The sequence below is a fragment of the Pithys albifrons genome, chromosome 4 (genome assembly GCF_047495875.1).
Source record: "Pithys albifrons albifrons isolate INPA30051 chromosome 4, PitAlb_v1, whole genome shotgun sequence".
NCBI classification, from domain to species: domain Eukaryota; kingdom Metazoa; phylum Chordata; class Aves; order Passeriformes; family Thamnophilidae; genus Pithys; species Pithys albifrons.
The window spans coordinates 11,594,570-11,620,790 of NC_092461.1; the positions used below are offsets into that span (position 1 = coordinate 11,594,570).

Here is a 26,221-nt window from a genome sequence, read left to right on the forward strand (position 1 = left end):
ACCCACAGAACTAAGTAAAGCTTTTCAAATTCTTAATGTTTACATAGGACCATAAGGATACAGGCCTTTACTGGCTATTTCCAAGCTTTTCAATGTATTTTAGTATGAATTGCAACCTGCACAGACAAGAGAAAATGAGAAACAGCTTAGGAATTTTTCCCCCTTCAAAAAAGTAGGTAAAAGGATTGGCAGAATTACAAGCTCAAGGGTTTTTTTGAAATAAAACAGAATAACTTGAAAAATGCAACAGCATACCCCTGACCCCTGGCAGAAGCATGGGCACATACACAAACAAGGAAAAGCAGAGATTCCCTTTCAGCTTGAGAATAAGTAAAAATGCACTATTACAAACACGTGACTGAAAGACCTTACTTAAACCTTTAAAACTTTAGTATTTTTTTACCAGAGGCTGCAAACTCAAGAGTCCAGTCTTTCCATAAAATATATGAGAATGAGATTTCTGGAAGAAACATGAAAGCTTTCCTTGGGCACTTAGTAAGCCCAGTCATGTGTATCAGTACATTCAGCAAACAGGTTACAAGTTAACATCTGCCACTTACGAGAAGACACCATAGCAAAAACATTTTTATTTGCCTCTGGGAAGAAGTTTTGCCCTAAAAGGATTTTTTCCCTGGGGAATGCAGGCAGTAGACCTATTGAGAGGATTGGCCAGCACCTGTAGAACTGGAGCTGGAGATTGTTGTGCATAACTGACATTGCTTAAGGGTCCGATAGACTGAATAAATAAGCAAACTTTCCCCAGGCACAAAGTGCTTTCTGGTATGAGAATGATACAAACAACGTACATACAACAGCCTTTTATACAACTAAGTCACGGAGCCCCACAAAGGCTGCTTTACAGAATTTCAGGAAGCCTGAATGCATTCTGTCTGAAACCCAAGATGAAAATACCAAATTAGATCCTGCATGTTATTTCAGTTTCATTAGTAAACACCGAAGTTTAATCAAAACCCAGAACAAACCAGCACATGCCTTTAGAGGTGAATTTTGAACATTCTCCTGTGGAATTTTATTTAGGAGCTCAGGCAGGCAATTCAGTATCAATGAAGATTTCCTCATCAAATGTAACTATTACTCAGAGTTTATTACAGAAATCAATTTGTATTTACTGTATGAGAAATCAGACCTACTAGAGATGAAAACCTCATTAGTTTTAAAGACACTTTTCAATTAAATTTTTTTAAGGGAGCTACAGACCAAAACAACTCTGTGTGTCCAAGCAAACACCTTCCAGCAGGCAACACTGTCACAGTGCAGGTGACCATACATGTCACTTCTAAGAATCCCTGGTCATGATGACTCAGAACGCAAGAGCAGCAAAGCAACACATTGGCACACACATTCCAAACAATTCCCAACAGAAAAACCAGGCTGCATGCTCCCTTCAAGTATTTGCATGGAAAAATCTCCCTATTCATACCTTATCAAGACTTTGCCATCAGTTATCTAACAATTTCCCTGATGGCTCCTAAAAATTCACAGGGTTTTTTTTGTTTATAGCTACATGTGGCATGATGAAAGTTATCTTTTGAAGCAGCATAAATTCAGACCCAAAACTTCTACTATTGCAGACTTAGTAAAGGAAGAAAATTTTCCCCTGGCAAGAACAAGAAATTTGCAAACATCAAAACTGCTTGTCTGTTTTTATTAATATTTACAAAATACTGTAATTTTATAACATTTATCTGCTAGCACATAGCAATAGTAAAAAATCCCTCAGTTTCACTACTGTTGTTATACTGATGTATTTTAAAAGTTTTATTTTGAAATTACTGAAAAGCACATCTTATTCAGTATTTTTTCCACCCAATTAGATATAGACATCAAATTAAAAAATACAAATATTTTATTTCCTTTATGTTTCAAGATAATAAGGGATCATAAGAACTTCTCCAGATCCAGGGTAGAAATCTTGTAATGAGCATTTTACTGCAACTACCAAGTACCATTCCTCTCAAATTAAGTATTCTCTACAGTGATTAAAAAGAAATTTTAAAACTATGGGGAAATGCTTAAAAACAACTTCTTCAGATTACTGGCACTAAGAGATTGGAAACAATAATGATTCCAGTTCATACAGTTCTTTGTTCCTCTTTGTAGATGTTCAGGTTAAGATCTGAACAGAACCAATAGATAATTACATTACAAATTCGTAATGACTCCTGCCATGATTCTGGGCTAATTACCACTTTTCAGTTTCTGAAAATACAGATTTTTTTAACACAGTATTTGTTTGGTTTTTGGTCAAGATTCACACACCAGTAGACAACAACATCCCTCAACAAACAAACTGAAAGCAGTTCTTTGTACATTGCTAATAACATTATGTACTAAGTAGTTTTGTTTCTTTCTTTTTTTTTTGTTTTCTTGCTTAATCCTGCATATACAATATTATACAGGAATCCTCACAGAAAAGAGGACAAAATTGAGGTTTCTGTCATGGACAAAAACATTATAAAAACATAATACAATTAAAATACAAAATATATATAGTACATGTCAAATTAGTTACTAGTGGCATTTGAGGTTTCTGGAGACTGAAGAAATTCATAGGGATCATGAACCATGTCTTGCTGCTCTCCAACACTCAGATGAGAGGGGCTTCCTGTAGAACATGGGGGAAAAAATCAAAACCTTTTAAGGTACAGAAAATTAATGAAGATATATTTATGTATATAAACAGCATGGTTATTTCACTTGTTCATGTTATACTTTTCAAGGATATTTAAACAGGAGATTATGAAAAAGAAACCACAAGATTCTTAGTAGTTTAGCTAATTTTTTGAAACATAGTCCTATGCTATTACTCTGAGTTGAAAAAATTATAAAAAGGGCAACTGAGCATCATCCAACCAACATCTCCTACCTTCTCAGAAATGGCACTGAATTGCTGAGCACTGCCTCATCACTGAATTTTACAGCTGACAATGAAATTCTGTTGTAGAATCCCACTTGTTTCTTGCTGCATACAACTATACTAAAGTAGAATAAAAATTATATACTCCTTAGTATTTCTAAGGGCATTATAAATGCAAGTGCTTATAGGGATTTGCCAGTCAGAATCAATTAACTTCACAATTACTTCAAACACACCTAAACAAAAACAAAGTAATTACAATTAGTGTCCTTAATTCCAGAGGTCAAAAGTAGGTCTTAAGTGTCTTTGTCATGCATATTTAAAAATTATAACACAATCCTATACTCAGCACACTGTTCTAACACAGTAGTTTCACATAAAGATCTATGTAAATTAAAATGGACATTTAAAGCAATTTCTCTTAGAGCACAAGTACTGTAACTTCTGTGACACAGCTAACTTTACCAAGATGGTGTTGGTCTCTTTCCGAGGTATTGGAGAGGGAACTCAGATTGGATGATGGCCGGGATCCCACTCTGTCAGCCTGAGCTTCGTGAAGGTCCTGCAGCAGCTTAGTTGTTTCATCCAGATGTAAATGGTTATCGTCATGGTCAAGCTCCTTCTTCACTTTTCCTAAGGGCCACCAGTTACCAACCAAAACCCATAATTAGCACATGTACATTGACTCATGAATTACCAAGTCACTATGAGGAAATTCGAAAATAAATTAACACACAAGTCCTGTCTATTACACAAATTACCTCAATCTTGCATTTTCCTTCACACTTCTAAACAACAACAGCTGCAGCTCTCTGTGATATTGGAAGATGAGTGAAAGTGTCACCGGAAATGGCTGAAACTAAACTGACTCCCAGAACTTAACCAGCTGTAAGAGCTTAATTTGTTTCCCTTATCTGTTAAACTCCAGACATGAAATCACAGAATGGCTTGAGTTGGAAACAAGTGACCTTAAAGATCATCCAGTTCCAACCCTCCCTGCCATGGGCAGGGACACCTTCCACTAAGCCAAGCTGCTCCAGGCTCCATCCAACATGGCCTTGAATACTTCCATGGATGGGGCATCCACAGCTTCTCTGGGCAACCTATTCCAGTGTCTCACACCCTCTCAGTAAATAAGGCATTCAGTTTGCAGCAAAGAAGAGAAGTCAGTAGAAAGATCACCTAAATACCTAACTCAAAATACAATTAACTTAGAACACGTAATTTATGGAGGCAAAGAAATCCCCATCACAGAAGGTTTTGAGAACAGTATCTTCTCCAGTTACACTGACTTTATAGTAAGCCAAATAAAACTGAAATTGAGAAGAACTGGAAGTATGTGCCAATATATGCAATTCTTTCATCTGAAGACATAAAAAAATCACTCAAATTTAAAGAGGAAAAACCTCCTAATTTCTGAGCTAAAGCTCTACACTGACTCTTAAAGTTTATGTTGCTATGGACACATAAATACAAGCACAGCCATCAAAACTGTGAGGTACAAATAGTTTGGTTCCTCCAGTTGTACAGGTGAAGTTATCTTGGATAGCACAACGTTGTCTTAAAGGAAAAAGAGAGCAAGGTTCATTTCTCTTGTACCAGGCCTAGACTAACTTATGTCCAATGTAGACTTGATACTACTATTTGAACACTTTTTTAATCTTAGTAAATCCAGCTGTCATTTGGTCTGTGGTACAACTAAACCATAATTGATGTCTCGTATATTTAATTACTTACCTAATGAACTTAACATAGAAATATCAAGGGATACATCTGAGTATGGTTTCATAGAGAGAAAGTCCAAATCAGAAGAGTTACTGTCTCCAGTAGATTCTCCAACCTATTAAAAGACAAGAAACAGAAAGAATGGCCATAGTGACAAGCTGTCACAGTAACTTTCTAATGCTAAAATTAAATGCAGTAATCCATTCTCTCAAAAGTGTGCCATCATAACACTTGAGACTGGAGCATCCATAACCATCTCAGATAACCTGAAACTCATAGACACTTCAAACATGGTTCCAGGACAGACCAGTCAAATGAATGGCAAGGGATGTGCACAGTAGCCCAAGTATCTTTTATCTCATAATCCAGGACTGTTGAAACTCAACTACACACTCAACTCGTGTCTCACAGAAGAACCCTGACAGGTGTCCCTATGATGAACAACTCCCAGAACACGTTTTCCCTCATCTTCTCAGTGCATGAACACTGGATTTATTGATATTTTTAGTATGGTGGACTCTCCTACACAGTATCAGCTGGAACTGGCCACTCTAGTATTTTTTCTATACATTTGCATAATGAAATACAGCCTACACTACAATTTCATTTCTTTCCACACCTGTTGCAATACTGCAAAAGTCAAGGCACGAAGTTAGAAATCAAAGTCTCTAAGCTTCAAAACATATTCTAATAGAAATCTCTGAGGATGCCTATTCCAGCAGGAGAAATAAGACACTCAGGTAAACACACAACCAGGTATTATGTCTTAGAAATGTGAAAATGAAACTTAGCCTTTTCATGAATTAACTTAACCAGTTACCTTCTAGAAAAAATACACACCTTTCTACAAAACTTCAAGTAACATTTATAAAACTATAAAATTTTAATAGTTTCTATAATGCGATCCTTATCATTTTTATGTGAATTGTCATGAAATGCAGTGCATAAACTTCTGTTGTCACATATAATTAGCAACATAAAACCTGTACCACTCAAAGAAAGATTTGATTAGTAGCTGTCAAAGTGTAAGATATGCATTATTTCTCCATACTAAGACATTTTCAATGGATATGGTAAAACTGATCAATATTAATGTTTTTCTGATTTAGCAGCAGGTTGAACCTCAAATATTCATCAGCACATCAAGTATCTTTTTCAGATTCCTTAGTGATATTTTTGCCTCCGAGATTCAGTTACACATGCTGAAATAAACTGGAGAATACAGAACTATAAAGCCACTAACAAAAATAAATTGAATGTGAATTAATTTGCAGTACTGAAACTTTATCCCAGATAAAGTAATTTTAATATTCTACTTCAGACCATCCACATCCTTGCACTGAAACAAAATTAATGCCTCACTACTATTTTTTTGTTTATGGTTTTGGGGTTTTTATTGTTGTGCCCCTCCACTATCCCTCAACCATTTTACCAGAATCTGTTTGGAAGAATCCAGACAGGTATTACGCAGCTTGTGTTCTTCTTTTATATGAACTGGCAGAACCTAAAGAAAATAATATTTTAGATATTACCATTTCATAGCTTATATTTCTTAATAATGCTTTCTAAGAATGCTTGTGTAATTTACTGGTTTATCACAGTGAGATCCTGGGCCACCACAGAACACTATCACATTTTGTGATGCTTGAGTAGAGCTTTTGCAAAAAAATAAACACGATCTCTTCTCTAAGAGCAACCATATACATTCACATAAAAAATTTAGAAGTAACCACAACAGCCTCTTTGGGACTGACCTAACAGCCTTTTTTCTCCTATACTCCACTTATCGTCCTTTTCTGCATTACTACACAGAACAGATGCTAAACCATAACAACATTAAATAAGAACTTGAATGCTGGAAGCCCAGAGAGCACTGATTTCTCCACTTCAAATGCCAAAACACATTTTTGAATTAAAAACCCCCAAACAAACCCTAAATGTCAGTATAACTTACTTTAACTTCATCCAGTGGTTTTACTGGGATGTTTCGCCTCTGGAAATACAGAATATTAACAATTGCTTATATTTGTCATATGACAAAGACCTCATTCTTGTAGAACTTCAAGTATTTTCAAACTTCAACACAAGACAGCTAGAGACAGTTAACTTTTTTACATATCTGCAATGCCATTACAGTCTAACAGTTAATGTTCTGAAATGCTTTAGTATTAGGCCTTTTAACTAATCTTTGAGCCCTCTTACACTATTTCCACTGTTCACAAATTTTATATTCAAATAAAGTATCTTAGTCATTACTTCAGCCTGATCACAAACCATTTAAGGTTGTACTTTCAGAGATACTAATTCCTACTCAAACACAGCAGCACAAAACGCGAAAGCATAAAACACCACAGCATATCATCACTGAAACACATTTCATTGTGTCAAATCAGTGTATATCCAACTGAACAGCACGTGGAAGTGCAAATAGCCACTGACCATTTGAGAGGTCTTCAAAAATTCTCATTTGGAACAACTTTCATGGAACAAGGTGGCAAAAAAGGAAAGGTACATTTCAGGTTACAGCCAAGTTCATTATGTTCTATTCACACATTTCTATATGTAGAAGAATATTCAAAATACTGGGTTGTAACTTTTTTAACTAATCCTCTGCACTTCTTCCTGTTTCATATACAATCTTTTTCCTGTAGGGACTGGTAAAAAAACACCCAGAAAATTCTGAAGGATTGTCTTGTGTTTTTCATTCTATTGTTTCCTTTTCCCCAGACATCACCTACCCTTATTGTAAATGTGCAGAGATTTAGCATAATCTCATTTCCACCATGTCAGGAAGTCTAAGTACCTTCCATCTTCCCACTCTGCCTCCCTTTTTTCATTCTTCAATCATTCACGATGTCAGCATTTTAGATAGCAGACAATAATTTCAAACTAAGAGTGGTTTTCAGAGTGAAAATAACATGAAACAAGATTTTGCAATTTCTATTAGTCTGTTTTGTCTTGGGAATGCAAACATTGCACCTAGAATCATACATATTTCTGAGAAAAACCTCTTCTCCAATCTTAGTATGAATTCCACCAAGGAAGTACTTTAGTAAATAAATTAAAAGCTTTTCCTTCAGACATACCACACAAATTTAAAATTTAGCACTGTTGGGTAACAGTGATAATAACCTTTCCTTCAGCATTACTATCCTCTTCCAAATAATTAATCCTTCCACAAGAAATATATTTTGCATTTCAATTAAGAAAAGCCCCCAAACCTCAACAAAAGCATTACAATTTAACTCAGAAGTAGATATTTAAGTCATGACAAGCTGCCCAAACACTATTCAGTTGGTTGGTGCCTGCTGTGCTGCACCCCCTGCCTCTTCCTTTCTGCAATCACACAGTGCACCACGCTGGAGAACAAGGCAAAGAAAAAAGCCCCTCCTCTGTTTAACTCAGTTTGTAATTTGGTTCACGGCACAGTTGCTTGAACAGCTGAGCTTGTGCTGCTTAAACTGGCAGCGGAAAGCAAAGCATCTCACACAATATTAAACAACAGGTTCATTCTTGTTCTGATGAACTTGTGATGCTTCTGTGCATCAGGGACACACCTGCTTTAGCTGGTAAATAGTTTTGGAATGATCTCCACTAGTGATCTGGTCCAGAAGATCATCTACTAGTTTCTTGCTGTAACTTCCAGCATCCTTCACAAATTCCTGTAAGCTGGAAGGAAGGGGGATAAGCATAACAGAAAATGTTTATTTTCATAAAAAATATTTCAAATTAAAACACGGTTTTCCCCAGCAGCACTGTATTACACTTACATTTTCCTTGTTCTTTAACCTTTCTATGCATCTCCAGAAAAGCAATTAAGGTCTTCAAGATACAGAGTTTTTGGGGTTTTTTTTAGTAATTAAATAAATTTTTGTGCGAACTTATTTTTCAAAACTACCAGCAAATTTTGACTTAACTATCATTGATAATGGGTTAAAAAACAAAAACACAAAAAAGAGAAAAAACCTTGCAACTAATTCCTTCCCTTCAAGATTGACAATTTAATGAAAAGTGGCATTTTCCTTTTCAAGGAGCTTTAACTCTTAAAACTCCTTGAAAACATATCATTGTTTCAAAGCCCCTGAAATCTATTACTTACTAATTTAAACTTATTTACTGTTGTGTGTAAAGCACAACACTAAAACTTTAGCAACCTGTAATACACTGTGGTTGAAGACCCCAATAATAAAATCTGTAACAGCCAATAAAATTGGGTAAATTAAAAGGGGAAATGGGAAAAAAATACATTATTTCCCCCCACAACCAAACAAAAAACCAACTAACCCCCCCACCCAGCAAAGAGGATAAAAGCTAGCTACAAGTTTTATAGTGATTTATTTTAAAAATAAATTTTAGTATAAAGTATCAGGATTTGGACACTCCTAGTTGACATTTAGTCTAAATTGCTTTGCATAAAATTGCTCTGAGAAGTTAAGGAAGTGCTTACCTTAAGGCACACTGTATCCCAGTTTCATCACCATATGCTGAGTACAGGAGTTCCATCTCATCTGGTTTCAAATCATGAAATATAGAGTTGTTTTGCAAGGAAGGCGCTGTACTAGCACTTGTAAGAAAGGTTACTAGACAGGTAGAAGAAAGAGATGACAAATGATTAACACAAGTGTAAAAGATCACTTGGAGAAAAAAAATGTTTTCTGAAGCAGATACATAAAATGCAGTGTATTTCTTTCTCCAACTGAAACCAAGAGCATGATCTCAAGGACACTGCCAGCCTCTAGAATCAGTGTAACTATTTCAACCATATAAACAAACATACTACTGAAAAATCAAGAACTTAGTTAACCACCCCACTCCCAGAAGAAAAAGAATCATGGCCATGCCCTCTTCTATATTCCTGCTTTTTGTGCGCCTCTACTTCAGTGTTCAGTGCCAGTTTCTGGTCAGCAGATTAGAAACTGTTAAAAATGCCAATAATACAAGAAAAAAAAATCCACAGTCTGTGAAATCCTCATCCTATGATGCAAAAATGCAAATGACCAAAAGCTTTTTTTCCTCAACTCTAAGCACAGTTAATCTGGAAAAATTACGTCCCACAAAGAAAATGCACTACCATTATTGTAAAGCTTCTACTATGGCTATAACACTAAGGCAAAACATTAATTCACAAACTTCCAAACTATGTTTAGTAAGTAAAAAATTAATTTAAAAATGCATTCTGCTGTAAGTGGAATAATTATATATTATAAGAATAACTAAGTCAACTTTCATATTGAGCCAGGTATAAACTGAAATTATTTTATTATCAAGTAATTGCTCAAATATTTAATAAACAAAAAGCTAAAACATGCCCTTTGGCATTTACCTTTATTTCTTCGTTCATCTTTAAAGCCCAGTGTGGTGAAGCCAGGTAATAATTTGCTTGACAGTGAACTCAGATCCACTGGGTGAGTCTCTTCCTCTAATAATTCCATTTAAAAGAAGACTTAGAAAAGCATTTCACGTGTACAATTTACGGCAAATATTTGATTTTACTATTCTAAAATGTTGCAATTAACATAAAAACAAATGTCCTTTAATCTATACATTAAGGGTAGGTACTGTAATTCAGGTCCTCCATCTAAACATCAAATGCATGCTGTAAATATGTTTCTGTGTCTAATTCACAAGTGCTATGGCTTACTTAAGTTTTTTCATTTATAAAGTATACAGAAACATGTATGATTATTTTACTAGCTGATTCACAAACATTCAATATCCAGATTTTATGAAGTTATAAAAGCAGTTCTTATTTTGACTAAGTGGTAGTTTGTTTATAGAAATCCAGACACCGTTACCATCACTGTCTCAGCCTCCAGTGGCATAATATCAGAGGTATTAAATCACATGGATTTATTAATTTTTTATTTTCAGAAGTAGGAGGGCATGATAGCAGCCAAAATGCTCAATTTCATTCCAAAACTTTACTTCCAAATGAAAAAGAATTGAGACAATAACAGAGTTCCAGGGTTGTGTGTCCCAATGTGTTTAGTAAAAAGCATTTGTGTATTCACCAAGAAAACAGATAAACTGTCAATGAATTCCAATCACACAAGGTGCAGAGAAGAAAGTGCTAAATCAACATGATATACAGCAGCACAAAGACTATGGCATTTCATTCATTACAAACTTTCAAAACTTCTGCATTTTGAGCTTGAAACTAAAACTAGTGAAAAGCAAAAGCCAACATAAATAACAAATAGTAGTAACAGAACAAAAAAACCAAAATAAGCCCAGAATGATGAAAGAACTAAAGAAAAAAAAATGAGCTAAATCTCATTAACTTAAACCTGAAATTCAGCTAATGATTTAAAATAGGGAATAAAAGGTGGAAGATTATTTTGAATTTGCATCTGTGCATTGCACGTTTACACAGGATTACAGCACTTTCATTCACCTTTAGACTATTAGGTTTTAATACCACACTGTACTTTCAGCAAAAGCTTCTATTCTGAGTTCTTTATAAAGTTGTAGCAATGTATAAGTGTTTATGCTTTTTACTGTTAGGATCAGTAAAATAGAGCATCTGAAGAGTGAAAATTTGGAAGGCAAAGAGAAACAACTTTAGGGTGTTTGGGCAAACAGTTTGGGAAGTAACTAGAATAATAAAATTTTTTAAAAATATTTTTAAAGAAATATAAAACTCATCTATACTACACAGAATCTGCATGTACAGTTAAGACTACAAAATCTGCTGGAACATTCAAGACTAGAAATGTCAGCTTTTACCTTCTGCTTCTGGATCAGATGAATTTACTACACTAAATAATAAAGTTCCATCTCCATTTTTTTTCAGATAACCAATCTGTGAATAGAACCACAAAGACAGAGAAGCAATCATTCAAAACTGTTCAAACTCAAAAAAGGAGTTGTTTACTTACAGAGAAAATTAAAAATTATTTTTAGCTGTATCGAGATCCTGCACTCTGATATTCCCTTTTTAATACCAAGAATTTTGGGTCACACCAATGTAACAGCACTTAGCAAATGCTTCAGAACAGAAGACTTAGGAAGAGAAGTCATATATAGAACTCCTTATTCATCTTTCTAAATCAGACCTAAAGTTTTCATTTGAACAAACCAATTCCATTATCATTACGCAGCCTTTCTGACTGCCAAGTCTAGAACACGAACAGAACCAGAACTCCTATCCAACAAACTAAGTCACTGTTTATGCTCAAATCTAAATTGAACTGCTTCTTTTCATACCTCACCCACTATTTTTTTCTAATTAGAAGTATTCCTATGAACACATTACCAAATTCTTAAAGAGGAAGAAATGCTGTGACAGACCTATTGAATCACCCAACACAATGCTAAAAACACACATGTGAACGACGCTGGAGCACACCAGGGTCTGTATAGAGCCAGATTTAATGTAACAAACAAAGCTGATGTCAGAAACTGACTGCACATGAATAGGGAAAAAAAACCACCTTTAACTTCTCAGTTAATGGGGAAAATGAAAACTGTTCTGTCCCTACAGAAATATTAGTAACTTCTTCCAAGTAAATTGAGAAATAAAACTCCCCCCTATTTTGTTTTGTTCTCCCCTCCCTCTGAAAAGCTTTAAAACTCGCTTCATGGAAGAGGCCAAAGCTAATGTTGGCATACAAGAAAACCAGAGGTTTTCTGGAAAGAGAATGCTGGAAAGAGAACCAAGAGGAACAGTACCTTCAAACATTACCCGGACTCTGGGACATGCAGTGGGTTGTCTGGCTGATTTAACAGCCTAGACAATTAAGAGCTTCACAACTCGAGCACCTGTCTTGAAAATGGACTGCATCAGCATGAGAGGCCTTTTTAGCAAAGCCGGCAATTAGCAAAAGACTGCTGTTGTTTTGAAGAAATTTAAAAACGCCACTGTTACTTTGGAAGTTTCAAACAGCCTTCAATCCTAGCAAGTTTTCCAATTATCCAAAGAAACAGACATATACTGAAGCTAAACCTTCACCAATTATTCTTTGAAGCTTTACTTCCTAATCCAGTTGAGCCAAAGGTGACTGTGTAACAAGGGCCACTGCTCAAGAAACAGACATTTAAGTTTGAAGACACAACACCACTAATGCTTCAAAGCAAAGTTTCTCCTGTAACAGCTGTTAAAAAAATAGGTGGACAAGGCAGGATGCAGCAATTGCAGTGACCACTAAAGTGACAGGTGACAGACAAGAAATGACAACAAAGGTGGTAACAAGACTCTGCACGATTCAACTGTATCTCAGAATGCCCATAGCATTCACTCCAATCCTTGCATGAAGAAATGAAGGAATCCACCACCACTATCACACAGCTAGAAAAATCACAGTCCATAAGCAAATCGTTCTGAGAACACTGCACCAATGGCATCGATGAGCTTGTCCTTCTAACCCTTGGAAGGGGACAAAACCTAAGCACATGAAACAATATCAGAATCACATTCAAGACTATCAAGCCTGCTCTCTTATCCTAGTCATTGAAGGTTGTCTGTATTTTGTACTCAGGCTACAGCTGTCAGCTGCTGCTTGTACAAGAGGTTACAGACCCTTCGCATTGAAAACTTCTCATTGTAAGCAGTAATTTAACATTAAAAAATTCCTGAATTCCTTGGGTGGGGCAGGGAAGGAGGAATCCTAATAGCATTTCAACCTATCCCACAGTTTGCTTTTTCTGAGGTGCAAACAATAAGAAGAATGTGATGCTATTTTAATCACTTTCAATGCTAAGGCTGCAATTCAAGGCTGAGCAACATTTCACTCCTTTCTGCAAGTGAATTTCCAAAGATGTTCAATGCAAAATACAGCTTGTGATCCATATAGGACACCCTACAATGGGTTTCAGTGAGAACTACATGACAGAGAACAGCCGTACTGGCAATCCACACAGAGCACACATCCTAGATGTTAGTCCCAGAAAACATAACACTAAAGCCTGTCTCCTAGCATGAAACAAAGCACTCAACAGTGAAACACAAAATGGAATTGCAAACTGCACTGAGCAGTGGACCTTGCTGTTGGGTAGGTATCGGTTGATCCTATCCCGAGCTTCGTCTGCTGCGTGTTCCACCAGTGCCAGGACGTGCTCCTCGGCTGTGCTGTCCGTCAGGCTGCACGCGTTCCCCTCCGGTTCAAAAATGCAGCTAAAAGAGACAAGAGGAGCAGCTGTAGAAATCAAAAGCCAAAACAAAACAAAGGGCTGAATTCTGGGTGTGCTTAACAGGACAATCAGCCCCACTCCTCTCCCAGTGCCAGTCTACTTCAGTATTAAAGTGGAATTATAATCATATTATGAACTGAAGCTGTGCAGCAGAAGCTGAGAACTACCAAACTACTGAACTTCAAAAATTTAATCGCTTCTGTACCTTGAAGAAAATAAAAGAAGTATTACAAAATAGAGACTGGAAGTAAAACTGCAGTAACAGAGGGTGAATGCTGTATGTACCCTTAGTCTCCCACATGCATGAATATGCTACTTTCACAAATTCCAAACAGAAAAATGCAGAAAAGAAATTACTTGATGAAGGATGGAAACTGTGTAACTAATCAGAGAAAAAACCCAACAGGCTGCATATACAATGATTATATCATATAGTTACTTGTAGAAGTAGGACACAGCTCCCAGTCTAACAGGGAGTCCTTTAATTCCTATGTTTGTTAGTACTGGCAATTAGCATTCCTAATCAGTATTAATCACATCATTCCTTGTAAATGAAATTACAGAATTTAACATCTATCTTTCAGTAAACCCCTTTTCATTAAAGCACCAGAAAAATAAAAATGTAACAGATAAGCATACCCAAGATGGAACAGGACATAGGTACCACATAAAATCAGAAAAAGGTAATAAAAGGAGAAGTGTGAAGGTATCACAGAGTATGGCAGTCTTCATTATATTTTATAAATAAAATAAACTTGGTACATCAAAATATTTCAGGGCATAATATGGACATTAGACACTAGGGCCAAACACCTTAGGTACTGGGTAGAGCATCTCCTCACACCAAATCCATTTCTCTCTCCTGGGTTATCTTCTTCCATTTGCTTAGCTAAGAATTTCTCTCTGTATAGAGATTCAGATCCGATACACAAGTAAGTTTTGCTATTAAAGACAACAAAAAGATCACAGGATCATACTGAGACAAATGTGTTACACGATTTTTGTGTCATTGAAATTTAAGAAAGGGTGTACACAGCAGGAAACTCCTTAGCAATTGGCACTTTCTATCACACTTTACAGAATACTTGAAGGATAAGAATTGTGAGAGAATGTTCAGAAGGTTGCAACATCCTCAACAAAATTTTCAAGAACTACTTGAACATTAAGATGCCCAAGTGATCAAGTCACTTTTTAAACTATAGTAGAGGTCTAAGCTGCTTTGACACTTTCCAAATACTGACTTTTAACACTTCCTCTGTTTTTAACTGTAAAATATGAAGGCTTTTAGGTTCAAGTCTCCCCCTAAAGCTCTTATTGTTCATCAAAAAGAATAGTATCAATACTACAGATACAAAAATACAAGTGTTTAAAAAGGTCAGGTTAATTAGAAAAATCCAATTAATTCCAACTACTAAAGTTACATAAACATTGAAAAGAACAGGAAAGTAAATTCATTCTATAACTGATTGCACAGAAACTGGTACCCGGATAACATTAAAGGTCAGCTATTTTTAACTATCTGAATTGTATATTAAGGTAGATATTAGAGCAGTACTGCATGGCTTGGCAGTGCCAATTTCTTGCTCTTTGGCAAACTACAAAAATACTCCTGTAGTGGAGTCTACGCAAGAATCAGTCCTAGGTACCATGCAAATCAAATCATGTATCTCCTAAAAAAACACAAAAAAACCAAAACCCAAACTACCTCCCCCTCAAAAAGGTACTTTCAGTTGATTTCTATACACAATCCATGACAAAAGGAATAAATTACATTTTGTTAATTCTCTGTGATACAGCAACATATATGTTTCTGTATGCTGTCATTAGAATAGTTTCTACCAAAAAAATTACTCTGTTTAAAATTATTTTTGAAGATACATGTTGCAGTCTTCTATTTCCAGAAAACAACTACATCAAAATATCACTTTGACCAGACATTAAGGAGGATTTACAAAAACACTTGAGGTGTAGAAGAGAATAAAAAATCTGGCTGATTAGAACTCCAAAGTTCTCTTTTTAAAAAAAAATGAGACAAGGTACATTTCACTTTTTTTACTTTCAAGGTTAGAGAAAGAAGCCTGCAGAACAAAGCTACATGATTGGATTATTTAGGACATGACTACTGATGTTCTGTTACAGGTTTTCTTTCTTAAGGTGGCAGCTGATATAATGTGCTACAATTTAAATTCAACATCTATCTTTGGATGTTTATGCAAGAACACTGAACAACATAAGTTGTTTGTAAATCACAATTTCTGCTAAGAAACTCATGAACTAAGCTGACTAAATTTAAATTTTCTTGAAAAATTTTACTAAAATTAGACTTTAGCTACAAAAACATGATTTTGTGACATGGGAGTGCCTATTAGCTGGAACATTACTATTGCTCTAGCAATGTATTTTACAAAGAAGCTTGAAAGAATTTCATTGGGAAGATATTATCTGCTCCAGAAATAATCTCCTATACCTACATATCCTGCCAGATAAGGTTAAATAAATTCATTCACTGATCTGGGGCCACTTTGCCCTCCCAAAAAGATCCTGTTATGTTTTGATGCAGTCAACCATCTTAGGGAAGCAAAAAAAAAGGGACAAAATGCAAAAGATAGCTGTGGCTATATTCAAAATAAAGTACCATTTCCAATCACCATGAGAAGAAATTTCTCATTATTTCATACAAAGAAGGATAAAAATATCTATATAGACATTAACTGTAAGTGTTTAAAAGACTATGCAGTCATATTTCGAATTGTTTGTTTCCAGCTGGGAATCACTGTAAGTATGTAAATAAACAAAATACAATAAAATTGCAACTTATCCTATGGGCCTCAAGGAAAAAGGCTGAAAAGGGGTTTTTTTCCCTCAGTTCTTTGCTGCTTTCTAGTATTACAAAAGCTGCAACAAAGCAGTAAGCATGCCCATTAAAACCTTTACCTAATAACTTCCTTATTTTGCTTTTTGGATTTCTTGGTAGTCTCTGCTTGTACAGGAACAACTTCAGGGACAGGTTCTTCAACTGCTGTATCTTCATCACCCAAAAGAGCTGCCTGCTGAGAAAAATCCATGTCCTGCATAAACGACATGCTGCGCTTCAAAGCTAACAGCCGTTCCTAGAATCAGAAAGGACAGAGCGGCAGGGACTTAACCTTTCCCTCATAGCCAAGATGCCATGATAATGGGATGGGATGGGAATGGCCATGGCCTTATTTTGTTCTTAATGTCTCGTTCCCAATGGCGATGCAACATGATTTGGTCATGGTAGCATGGCATCAGAATTTCTGCAGCCCAACTATCAAGAGAGAAACAAACAAACAAACAAACTGCATATGCAAAAACAACTATTTTACACAAAACTTACCATCATTGTAACACATGCACACACACACACACGTGCTCACAGAGCAGCTCACCAAAACTTCATTTCACTACGCAAGTAAAAAGCACATTTGCAACACATCTGAAAACTCCCTCACACCCAACACCTTGAAAAAAGTCGAGCTTTTATGTTTATTCAGAAATAAAACTTAAATGACATCTTGTTTAGCCTGGAGAAGAGGAGGCTCAGAGGTGACCTCAGCACTGTCTAGAACTACCTGAAGGGAAGTTCTAGCCAAGTGGGGGTTGGTCTCTTCTCCCAGGCACTCAGCAATAGGACAAGGGGGCACGGGCTCAAGCTCTGCCAGGGGAAATTTAAGTTGGATATCAAAAAAAAAATTCTTTACAGAGAGAGTAATCAGGCATTGAAATGGCCTGCCCAGAGAGGTGGTGGATTCACCATCCCTGGAGGTTTTTAAACTGAGATTGGACGTCATACTGAGTGCCATGATCTGGTAAAGGGACTGGAGTTGGCCCAAGGGTTGGACTTGATGATCTCAGAGGTCTTTTCCAACCCAATCGATTCTATGATTCCAAAGTTTCAGCCAGAGGCCATATTTCACAGTAGGGTTTTATACATGTGAATCTTAATTACTTCCACTGAGGCCAGGAGAAGAAGCTCCTACAGATTTCAGTGGTGCAGATATGGTTGAGAAATAAATAAAAATTACTGAGTTATAACAAGAATGCTATCAAGCCCTTAAATAGAGCAGCACTAACAGGCACTGCCATAGTTAATCGCAGAAGGATGAAATAACATTTGTTACTAATTATGTTCCCTTTAACTATGAAAACAACAACAAAAAAACCCAATGAAGTTTCTGCTTATGTTTGTAATAGGTCTCTTACTTTGCTCATCATCTTAAAGCCTGTGTGCAGTATCTTCTTGGCTAGCTTGTAGTAAACAGTATCTGGTCTGTTGTAAGTCATTGCATTATCACACATCAGTTTAAAATCTGCCTGTAAAATACAACACAAAAGAACTGTTAGAATTTTTAAGTCCTCTCTTAAATGACTGGAAGATCCCCTTCCATCATGGTAGCTCCAAGCTAATGGAGCAAATGCAATCCAAAAGGTAACGCAGAGTTGCAAAGGTCTCAGCCTTTTTCATTTCTTTCAAGATGAGAAATTAACAGGACAGAGCCACTAAGATAACTTTTTATAGCATTTAAGCCAACTGCTTTTAAATAATGAGAAGACCACAGAAACAGAAATTGAGAAGGTGACATGGAGGAGCAAACCATGAGCCAAGAAGCAGATAAAGAAGCATATGTAAGCTATACATCTAGTGATGGCCTTGGGAAGTGCCGCAGAAAAGGCCAGTCTTTTGTTTGCCCAACATTTTTCAGCAATAAAACTGTTTTCTGCAATAATTGTCATTCTTCTAAATGCAGAAAAGGGTTCCTGAGGATTCTTCACTTTAACAGATTGCTTATTGTCTTGTGATTAGATTCAGCTAGTTATATCAGAAATGGAAAGTAACCCTTTCAGCAGGTCTTGCTTTAGAAATTAAAACCCTATAAATTTTATTTCTGTATTAAGCTTATGCCTTTGTAATTCTGTGTTATTAGGTACTGTCACGTACCTAGAATGAGAGTCCAACCCCTTTTTCACTCTAGAAAGGACAGACTTTTAGCAACCAATTATTACTCCTTAGACTACCAGCAGAAATTAAGACCTTCAGCAAAAAAAAAAAAAAAGAATCTGTCAGTTTAAATACTGTGATATTAATTTTTTTTAGGTTGCTATCCCACCAGTTTAAATACTGCAACCTTTCCTGAAGCTAAACGGAGTCACAAGAGTTTCCTTTCAAACCTCCCTTTTTAAGTAGTTGAATAAGACAGTCCAGCAAGCCAGAATTTAGAGACCTGAAAGGCACTGCTGATGGCAATGTTATCATGTATCTTTTTTTACTATTTCCTATACATCTCTATAGTATACCTAACAACACAGAATAATCTTTGTCAAAGCACCTGTAAGAAATATAAGGCATTCTCTGCTCACCTTGCTGGACCTTTCAAAAGAAGAGATTAACCCTGAGAAGCAAGCCAATGCTCTCTGCCAAGTCTATGGTTATGTTAGCACCACTCCAGGACAGTAACTCTGGAGGCCGCTAATACAACTTCATGCATCAGTTAATGAGAACCTTTCCTTTCAGGGGCTGGCAATATCATGAAAAGATTTCTTACTGCACTGTCTGTAAGACCATAATGCATCTAATAAAGTATTACAACAATAACAATACATAAATCAGCTTAGGCAAGTTGCCAATAAACATGCCAAGTAACTTTTCGCCATTTCAAATGAAGAGATATGAAAAAGAAGACAACTAAAGACAAAAAACATGTTGTTGTTACTGACTCTCATACAAGATCTTTCAGTAAACCCATAGTTTTCTTGCAGACAAGTAAAAATTACATTTTAATCAATCTAACCAGGTCTAGATTAAAAAAGGAAATTGAAAAAAGCTTCAGGTTCTTCAACCACTTAAGTCTTTGTGATAGTCTTATTCCTGTTTAAGTTTAGCAGCATGAATCCCACAGAACTTTAGAACATGTTCTTGGTTTCCACAGTAATCTGTAGTAGACTGTAGCAGAATCTGAAAGAGTATTTGTAACACAGTGAATATACGAAGTACTGAAAAAATGCACATTAATTCATGTAGGAAAGGCTTCTACAGTCAAAAAGAATCTTCAGTTTCTTACTAGCACTGAAATATCTACATCTCTATTCATTCACCTTGAATTCAGTGACTGATTTGTATTCATTTGCTGCAATTTTTTCCTTCATCGTACCAAAATCCATAGGGTGTTTTATTATCATGGAATATCCAGGAGCAATGGCATCCGTGACTGGAAAAGCAAAAAACCCATGAGGATCTTTCCTAAAAACAAAAACAATACATTATAATTTACAGCTGCAAACAAAGCAGTCCTTGTTTCTATACCATAATATGACATAGTAGTACTACTTAAAAAAAACAAAACACTAAAAGCATTCTCATAAAACAGAAGCACGTTTGACAATTTCCTGACAAAGGAAAACATTTGATTACACATATGCAGACTTTTTGAAAGACATTAAAACAAGTCTTTCAAATTCAATGATCAAATGATCAATTCAAGCTAGTTCTTGTAATTCTTAATTAATTCTTGTATGCTTTCTACATCTCTACACATGAAATTGCTCTTTTGGCTTCACTGAGTTAAAAAACAAAAAGCCAATTCTTCTTGTTCATAAGGTCCACTAAAAATAAATACAATGCTTAACATTTTTGAATGAGTTCCAGATTCAGCTTTATTGCTAGGTAATAAAAAGTGTTTTTTGTTAACATGAGGTACAGGTTTAAGCTCTTACTGAAAACAATAAAAAGCCTCTCCCAACTAAGAGGATTATCAAGTAAGCAGGTATAAATTTGTTTTGCATCAGACAAGGAACACAGAACGAAACCAAATTAAATGAAAACAGTTTCACCTTTTAAAGTATTATAGAATCATAACTGGGTTTTAATCCTTAAATTAATTCGTTCATATTTAATAAATTTATAATGGCAATGTATCCTCTGCCCAAAACACTTATTTCCCTACCAAATGCTAGAATTGCAAAGTAGGTAATAATTTTCCTAAACTAATCTTTAAAAACCACCAGGTCTGGCATGGATGCAAAGGTTAACAGATGTATCTTTAGGCACTATTTTCAAACAGAAAACCAGGATAAGAAGTTGCAAAGTAACACATATAAATATGCATTAGACACTGTGGACACAGCTGAAGACACAACACTCTTTATACCTTTGAAGCTGCCGAAGGAAGTGTTCCAGTAACTGCTGGATCGGTGTGCTCTCATTTTCAGCTGCAGGTTGAGATGAAAACACAGATAAGTGCAAGGAAACAGAACACAGGTTTATTTATTTATTTAGAAACATAACTACCACAGCAAAAATCTTAATTACAAGTATATCTTGCAAGGATCTGAAGATCAATGTGACATGGATTTCATAGCAGAAGTACATCACCTTTCTAAGCACATACTGCCTGTTTCTTGTCCTTCACTATCTTCTGAGTTTTCATCACATTAAAAATTAATAGACATGAAATTAGATGTAATGCTGTCTAGAAGCTCTAAGAATATATATTAATAAGAATATGTATTAATAAGATTGAAATAACGCATTATATATTTTTACAGGAAAAGTGAAACTTTGTTGCTCAAATAATGCAGTTGGGACATCCATGTTCTTATAACATGTTATCAGTGCAATTTTAATGGTTTCTTTTTATATTAAGCCCATGCAATTATCTTCTCTGAACCTTTCAATCACAGAGTGACAAATAGATGCAGATTTGCTGGCAAGAGAGGTACTGATTACAATTTCACTTCCTGTACAGATTACACAATTAATACCACTCAATTACCTGGTCCATACACATACTTCAGAGAGACTGGCTTTAATTTAAAGTTTGAAACACTAAAAATCCATCATGATGGAGTTTAGAATTAAAACTCCAACTCCTCATCATGACAGTGGAGAGATATTTCCCTTCTTAACCGGAATAGGTAAGGTAATTTATATGCTTCTGAACACGATTTTACAAGCAGATGAAAATAGGATAATAAAAAGACCAGTTTTTAGCTTGTCAGTTTTTCAAGGCTTCTGATTACCCAGAGACATAAAATTCACCAGAAAATTTCAGTTGATGGCCACTTTTCCTCAATTTCATGTGCAGTCATAATTAGGGAATTCCTCAAGGAAATACTTACCAGTCAAAGAGCACTATTCCAAAGATAACACTCACAATATTCTTAAGACCCAGTATTTTGCTATTAGGTTCCATTTTTGAGCATATGTGGAACTGAGATCATGATGTATTTGAAAATTCTTTTATGTAAAAGTTTCCACTGGATAATCCTGAGTTTTAACTATCAAGCAATGGCTACAGGTAGAAAAACCATAGCAAAATCTAAAAAAATACACACACGAAGTTGCCATACAGAGCTGATGATGAGAACTAAAGAGGATCGGTAAATGAAAAACAGGGTGGTGGGAAGTGGTGTCTGGTCTTTAGAGACACCCTATCACAACTTCATATAGATGAAAATAGAAATACCAAAACTTCACATAGCTTACAAAAAAAAAAAAAAGACCATAACAACAACTAAGAAGTCTCCAAAAGATTTTGGTTTTGCCTTAAACTAAGCAAAACTTAGTTTCAGACATTCTGGTCACTGTTTTGTAAATGCTACTGAGAAGGCATTAGGGGAACACTGTGCACAATAATAATTTTATGCTACCTTTATTCTGCCAAGTAATAGAAGCCAGAGACAGATGTCCTTGGCAACTTCAATGACTTGAAAAGAAACCTACTAAAACATGTAAGCATCATGAGGAATATTGATTTTTCAGACAGCAGAAAGTTCTGAATGCTGGAAAAGGTAAAGTCCCTGGATTTCAGCAAACCTTCATGAAAATTTTATTAATGGTACCTCTGATAAAGCTTTGTTGTGCACGATTTTTAAAACAAAAAATGATTTAATTTTTCACACTGCTCACCTGGCTGAGTTCTGCATGCTCTGACAGGACGATCTGGAGGAGGTTCAACCTCTACCTTTTTCCCAGGATCAAAGTCATCAGTTTCTCCTTCAGTGTCACACTGTTCTTTCTCCCTTTTCCTCTTTTTCTCTTCCTAGCATAGCAGGAAGATGTATTTTAGAAGAACGTACTTGGAATGTGCAATCCCACAAATCAAAAGAAAGAGAGTGATTTCTTTCATTTGGAATAACCATTCTATATCTGAGTCATAACACAGTTTAAACACTACTGTATTCATTTTCACTAATATTTTTTCAATTTTCTTCTCCACTTAAAAGTAAACTCTTCAGCTTTTGTTACTTTGTATTTAATATAGTATTGTACTATCATTACTGTACTTCTATTGAAAAGAATGTTGAACTCTGAAGCTGTTTATATGCAAAATTGCATAATAATAAGCTACACCAGAGAGTTAATTTCCTATTCAGTAAAGTCAGTCCGTAGCTCTGCTTTGATCAGTGTGTTTCTGTTTGGTACACTGAACAGGAATGAGTAAAGTATGTCATAATTCAGAAAACCTACAAAAGAACTGTAAGAAATGCTCCGTAACAGTCATTGCAATTAATGCATACCTTCATTAATCTTCTTTAGACTACAGTGTTGTTTCTTAGCTATCTTTCACTTTACTTTGAATGCAATAATAATGAACTTCTGGGAAAAAAATCCAAACCCCCCCACACTGCAACTCAGTAATGGCAATTAATTGAGGCTGCAAGATCTTGTATGAAGGACAGTTGTTGTTTTGCTACAGTTCAAGTCCCAGCCATACTCTTAACTGAAACATTTGTGCTAAGAAAATTATGCTGTATTGTATTCAAGAGCTTCTGAACAATCCAATGAGATAAATCACTTTCAAGTAATTGAGTCTAATAAATCAATTGGAAGTGGAAGATATTAGCCACAAACCCATGCAAAGTAGCACTGAAAAAATCATGATAGGAGCAAAACTACATGACAAAAAAGAACCAAAAAAGCAGAGAGGTCAAAGAATCATTAACACGATAAAGAAACACTATTAAATTAAACTGTACAAGTAACTGTACTGTCAATGCCTTCTTGCTGATTTTAATCTAACTCCTCAAGGTTCAACACAAACAACAAAGGTGACCACAAGTTTGCTACTAACAAAGCCACAAAGCCTTGCACGCATGTTGTTCTAAGTGCCAATCTAATTGCTGTAGCACAGTACTCAACAGAACAGATTTCAGAAAGCTCTCTAGAGTAAACATATCAATTTCCAGTAACTTGGCATATATCAGGAAGAGAAATGCAACTTAGATTTATCTGAAAAGCTGAAAATACCATCACTCAAAGGGTAGCAAAAAATATTTGTGATCTGAAATACAAAACATTCAACTTAAAAACTGAAGTATTCATTCAAACCAAATAAAGAAGAAAAATAAGCAGTTGTAAGAAGAAAGCTTTTACTTTGTTCATAGAATCATCACAAAAATATCTCTTTTAAATGGCAGAAATACACCAACACACACGCAAGGGTTTTCTACATTTGGCAAGTGCTGTCTCTTGACAATAAGCTTCTTAGAATAGTGATTTAAACAAACAAAACCAGAAAAGCTCCAGTACTCTGCATGAGTTTTAGATCTGATATACAAGCATGAAGACTGGTATGTCTGAATTCTAAAAATCACAGTTTACCTTTCTCTTTCTTCTTTCCTCATCATCTAGATGTTTTTCTTTTTCCTTCTCTGACTTTTTTTTCTTTTTTTTCTTCTTTTCTTTATGTCGTTCTCGCTCATGATCGGATCTGTCATCATAGTAACTCGAATCATGCCCTGACCCAGAGAGTTCGGTCACTTCACTTCCTCCAACTTTAAGCACCAGCTTTAAGGGTTTTTCCAAAGGTTTATCTACATAATCTAAAACAAAAAAAGAAAAAAAAAAAGAAAAAAAATCACAAATGCACAGGGAGATGATAGCACACAGCAATTAGAAAGTCACAGAATCAATTAATTGACCTCTGAGGTCACTGAATCCAACCTAAGGTCAGACACCACCTTGTCAACAAGACCATGGCACTGAGTGTCACATCCAGTCTTTCCTTAAACACCTCTAGGCACAAGGACTCCACCACCATCCTGGGCAGCCCATTCCAAGACATAGCCATCTTTTCTGTGAAGAAATTCTTCCTAATGTCCAATCTGAACCTCCCCTGGTGCAGCTTGAGGCCACATGTCCTTTCCTCGTGTCACTTATCACCAGGAGAAGGGCCCGACCCGCCCCGGCTGCACCTCCTATCAGGTTGTAGAGAGCGATAAAGTCACCCCTGAGCATCCTTTTCTCACACTGAACATCCTCAGCTGTGAGGCTTCTTCTAGAAATACTGTTTACAAGAATTTGCTGCAGGTCAAACATATATACAATAAATATGGGAAAAAAAGCAATAGCTAAGACTAATAAACCCAAACCAATAGACAGTCGTTCAGGACACGCTACGTTGTGATTTTCCCCACCGTCCTTTAACACGTAAGAAACCGACCCCGACCACTCCTCCCTCGGCTTTCCCGGGAAACGTTGCAAGACCCTTGTCAGCGCCAGGTGAAATTAAGCATCACTCAAGCACCGCAGCGACCGGATCCCACAGAAAAACCGCGGGGACGGACAGATAGACGCGGGGTCGGACGGACCGACAGCCGCGGGGACGGACAAATAGACGCGGGGTCGGACGGACCGACAGCCGCGGGGACGGACAAATAGACGCGGGGTCGGACGGACCGACAGCCGCGGGGACGGACAAATAGACGCGGGGTCGGACGGACCGACAGCCGCGGGGACGGACAAATAGACGCGGGGTCGGACGGACCGACAGCCGCGGGGACGGACAAATAGACGCGGGGTCGGACGGACCGACAGCCGCGGGGACGGACAGATAGACGCGGGGTCGGACGGACCGACAGCCGCGGGGACGGACAGATAGACGCGGGGTCGGACGGACCGACAGCCGCGGGGACGGACAGATAGACGCGGGGTCGGACGGACCGACAGCCGCGCTCCCACCCGCGGAGACAGCAGCAGGGCCTGCGGAGACACTCGCGGGGACGGACGGACAGATAGACCCGGGGCCGGACGGACCGACAGCCGCGGGGACGGACAGCCGCGCTCCCACCCGCAGAGACAGCAGCAGGGACCGCGGAAACAATCGCGGGGACGGACGGACGGACGGACAGCCGCGCCCACGGCGCCTGTCCCGCCCCGCGCCCCCCGGGCCGCCCCCGGCACTCGGACCGGGCCCCTCCCTCGCCCGCCCAGCCCCGCAGCGATGCCGCTCCCGCCGCGGCGGGGAAGGGGCAGGTACGCCCCAGGAACACGGAGGACCCCGCCGGCCCTCACCGCTATAGGCGGTGGCGGAGGTGGAGCGCCACTCTGCCTTCTCCGCTTTGTGCTTCTTGTGCTTTTTCCCCATGGCGGATCCGCCGCCGGAGCCAATCCCGCCGGAAGCGGCGGGACGGGCGGACCTTCCCCCGGTCCCGGAGAGGAAGATCCGGGTGAGGGGCCGATCCCGCCCC

The 26,221-nt window shown here is 37.2% G+C and overlaps 1 protein-coding gene across 7 annotated transcripts; it reads right to left on the bottom strand.

Annotated features, from left to right (window-relative positions):
- Positions 1–604: 604 nt before the first annotated feature.
- On the bottom strand, positions 605–26,164 carry BRD9 (bromodomain containing 9). Of its 7 annotated transcripts, none has more exons than XM_071553442.1 (18): positions 26,046–26,164; positions 24,354–24,574; positions 22,659–22,791; positions 20,899–20,959; positions 19,847–19,991; positions 17,957–18,067; positions 16,667–16,779; positions 14,546–14,674; positions 13,583–13,715; positions 11,330–11,405; positions 9,927–10,022; positions 9,051–9,183; positions 8,161–8,272; positions 6,558–6,596; positions 6,036–6,107; positions 4,616–4,718; positions 3,344–3,511; positions 605–2,626 (listed from the first exon to the last, which is right to left on the bottom strand). In XM_071553442.1, exons 1-18 carry the CDS (start codon positions 26,116–26,118, stop codon positions 2,526–2,528), a joined length of 2,019 nt encoding a protein of 672 aa, XP_071409543.1. In that variant the 5' UTR covers positions 26,119–26,164; the 3' UTR covers positions 605–2,525. The 7 variants fall into 7 exon arrangements, with proteins under 7 accessions (XP_071409543.1, XP_071409542.1, XP_071409541.1 ...); XM_071553441.1 differs by having other exon boundaries at positions 606–2,626; positions 16,667–16,782; XM_071553440.1 differs by having other exon boundaries at positions 606–2,626; positions 14,546–14,635; positions 16,667–16,842.
- Positions 26,165–26,221: the final 57 nt, after the last annotated feature.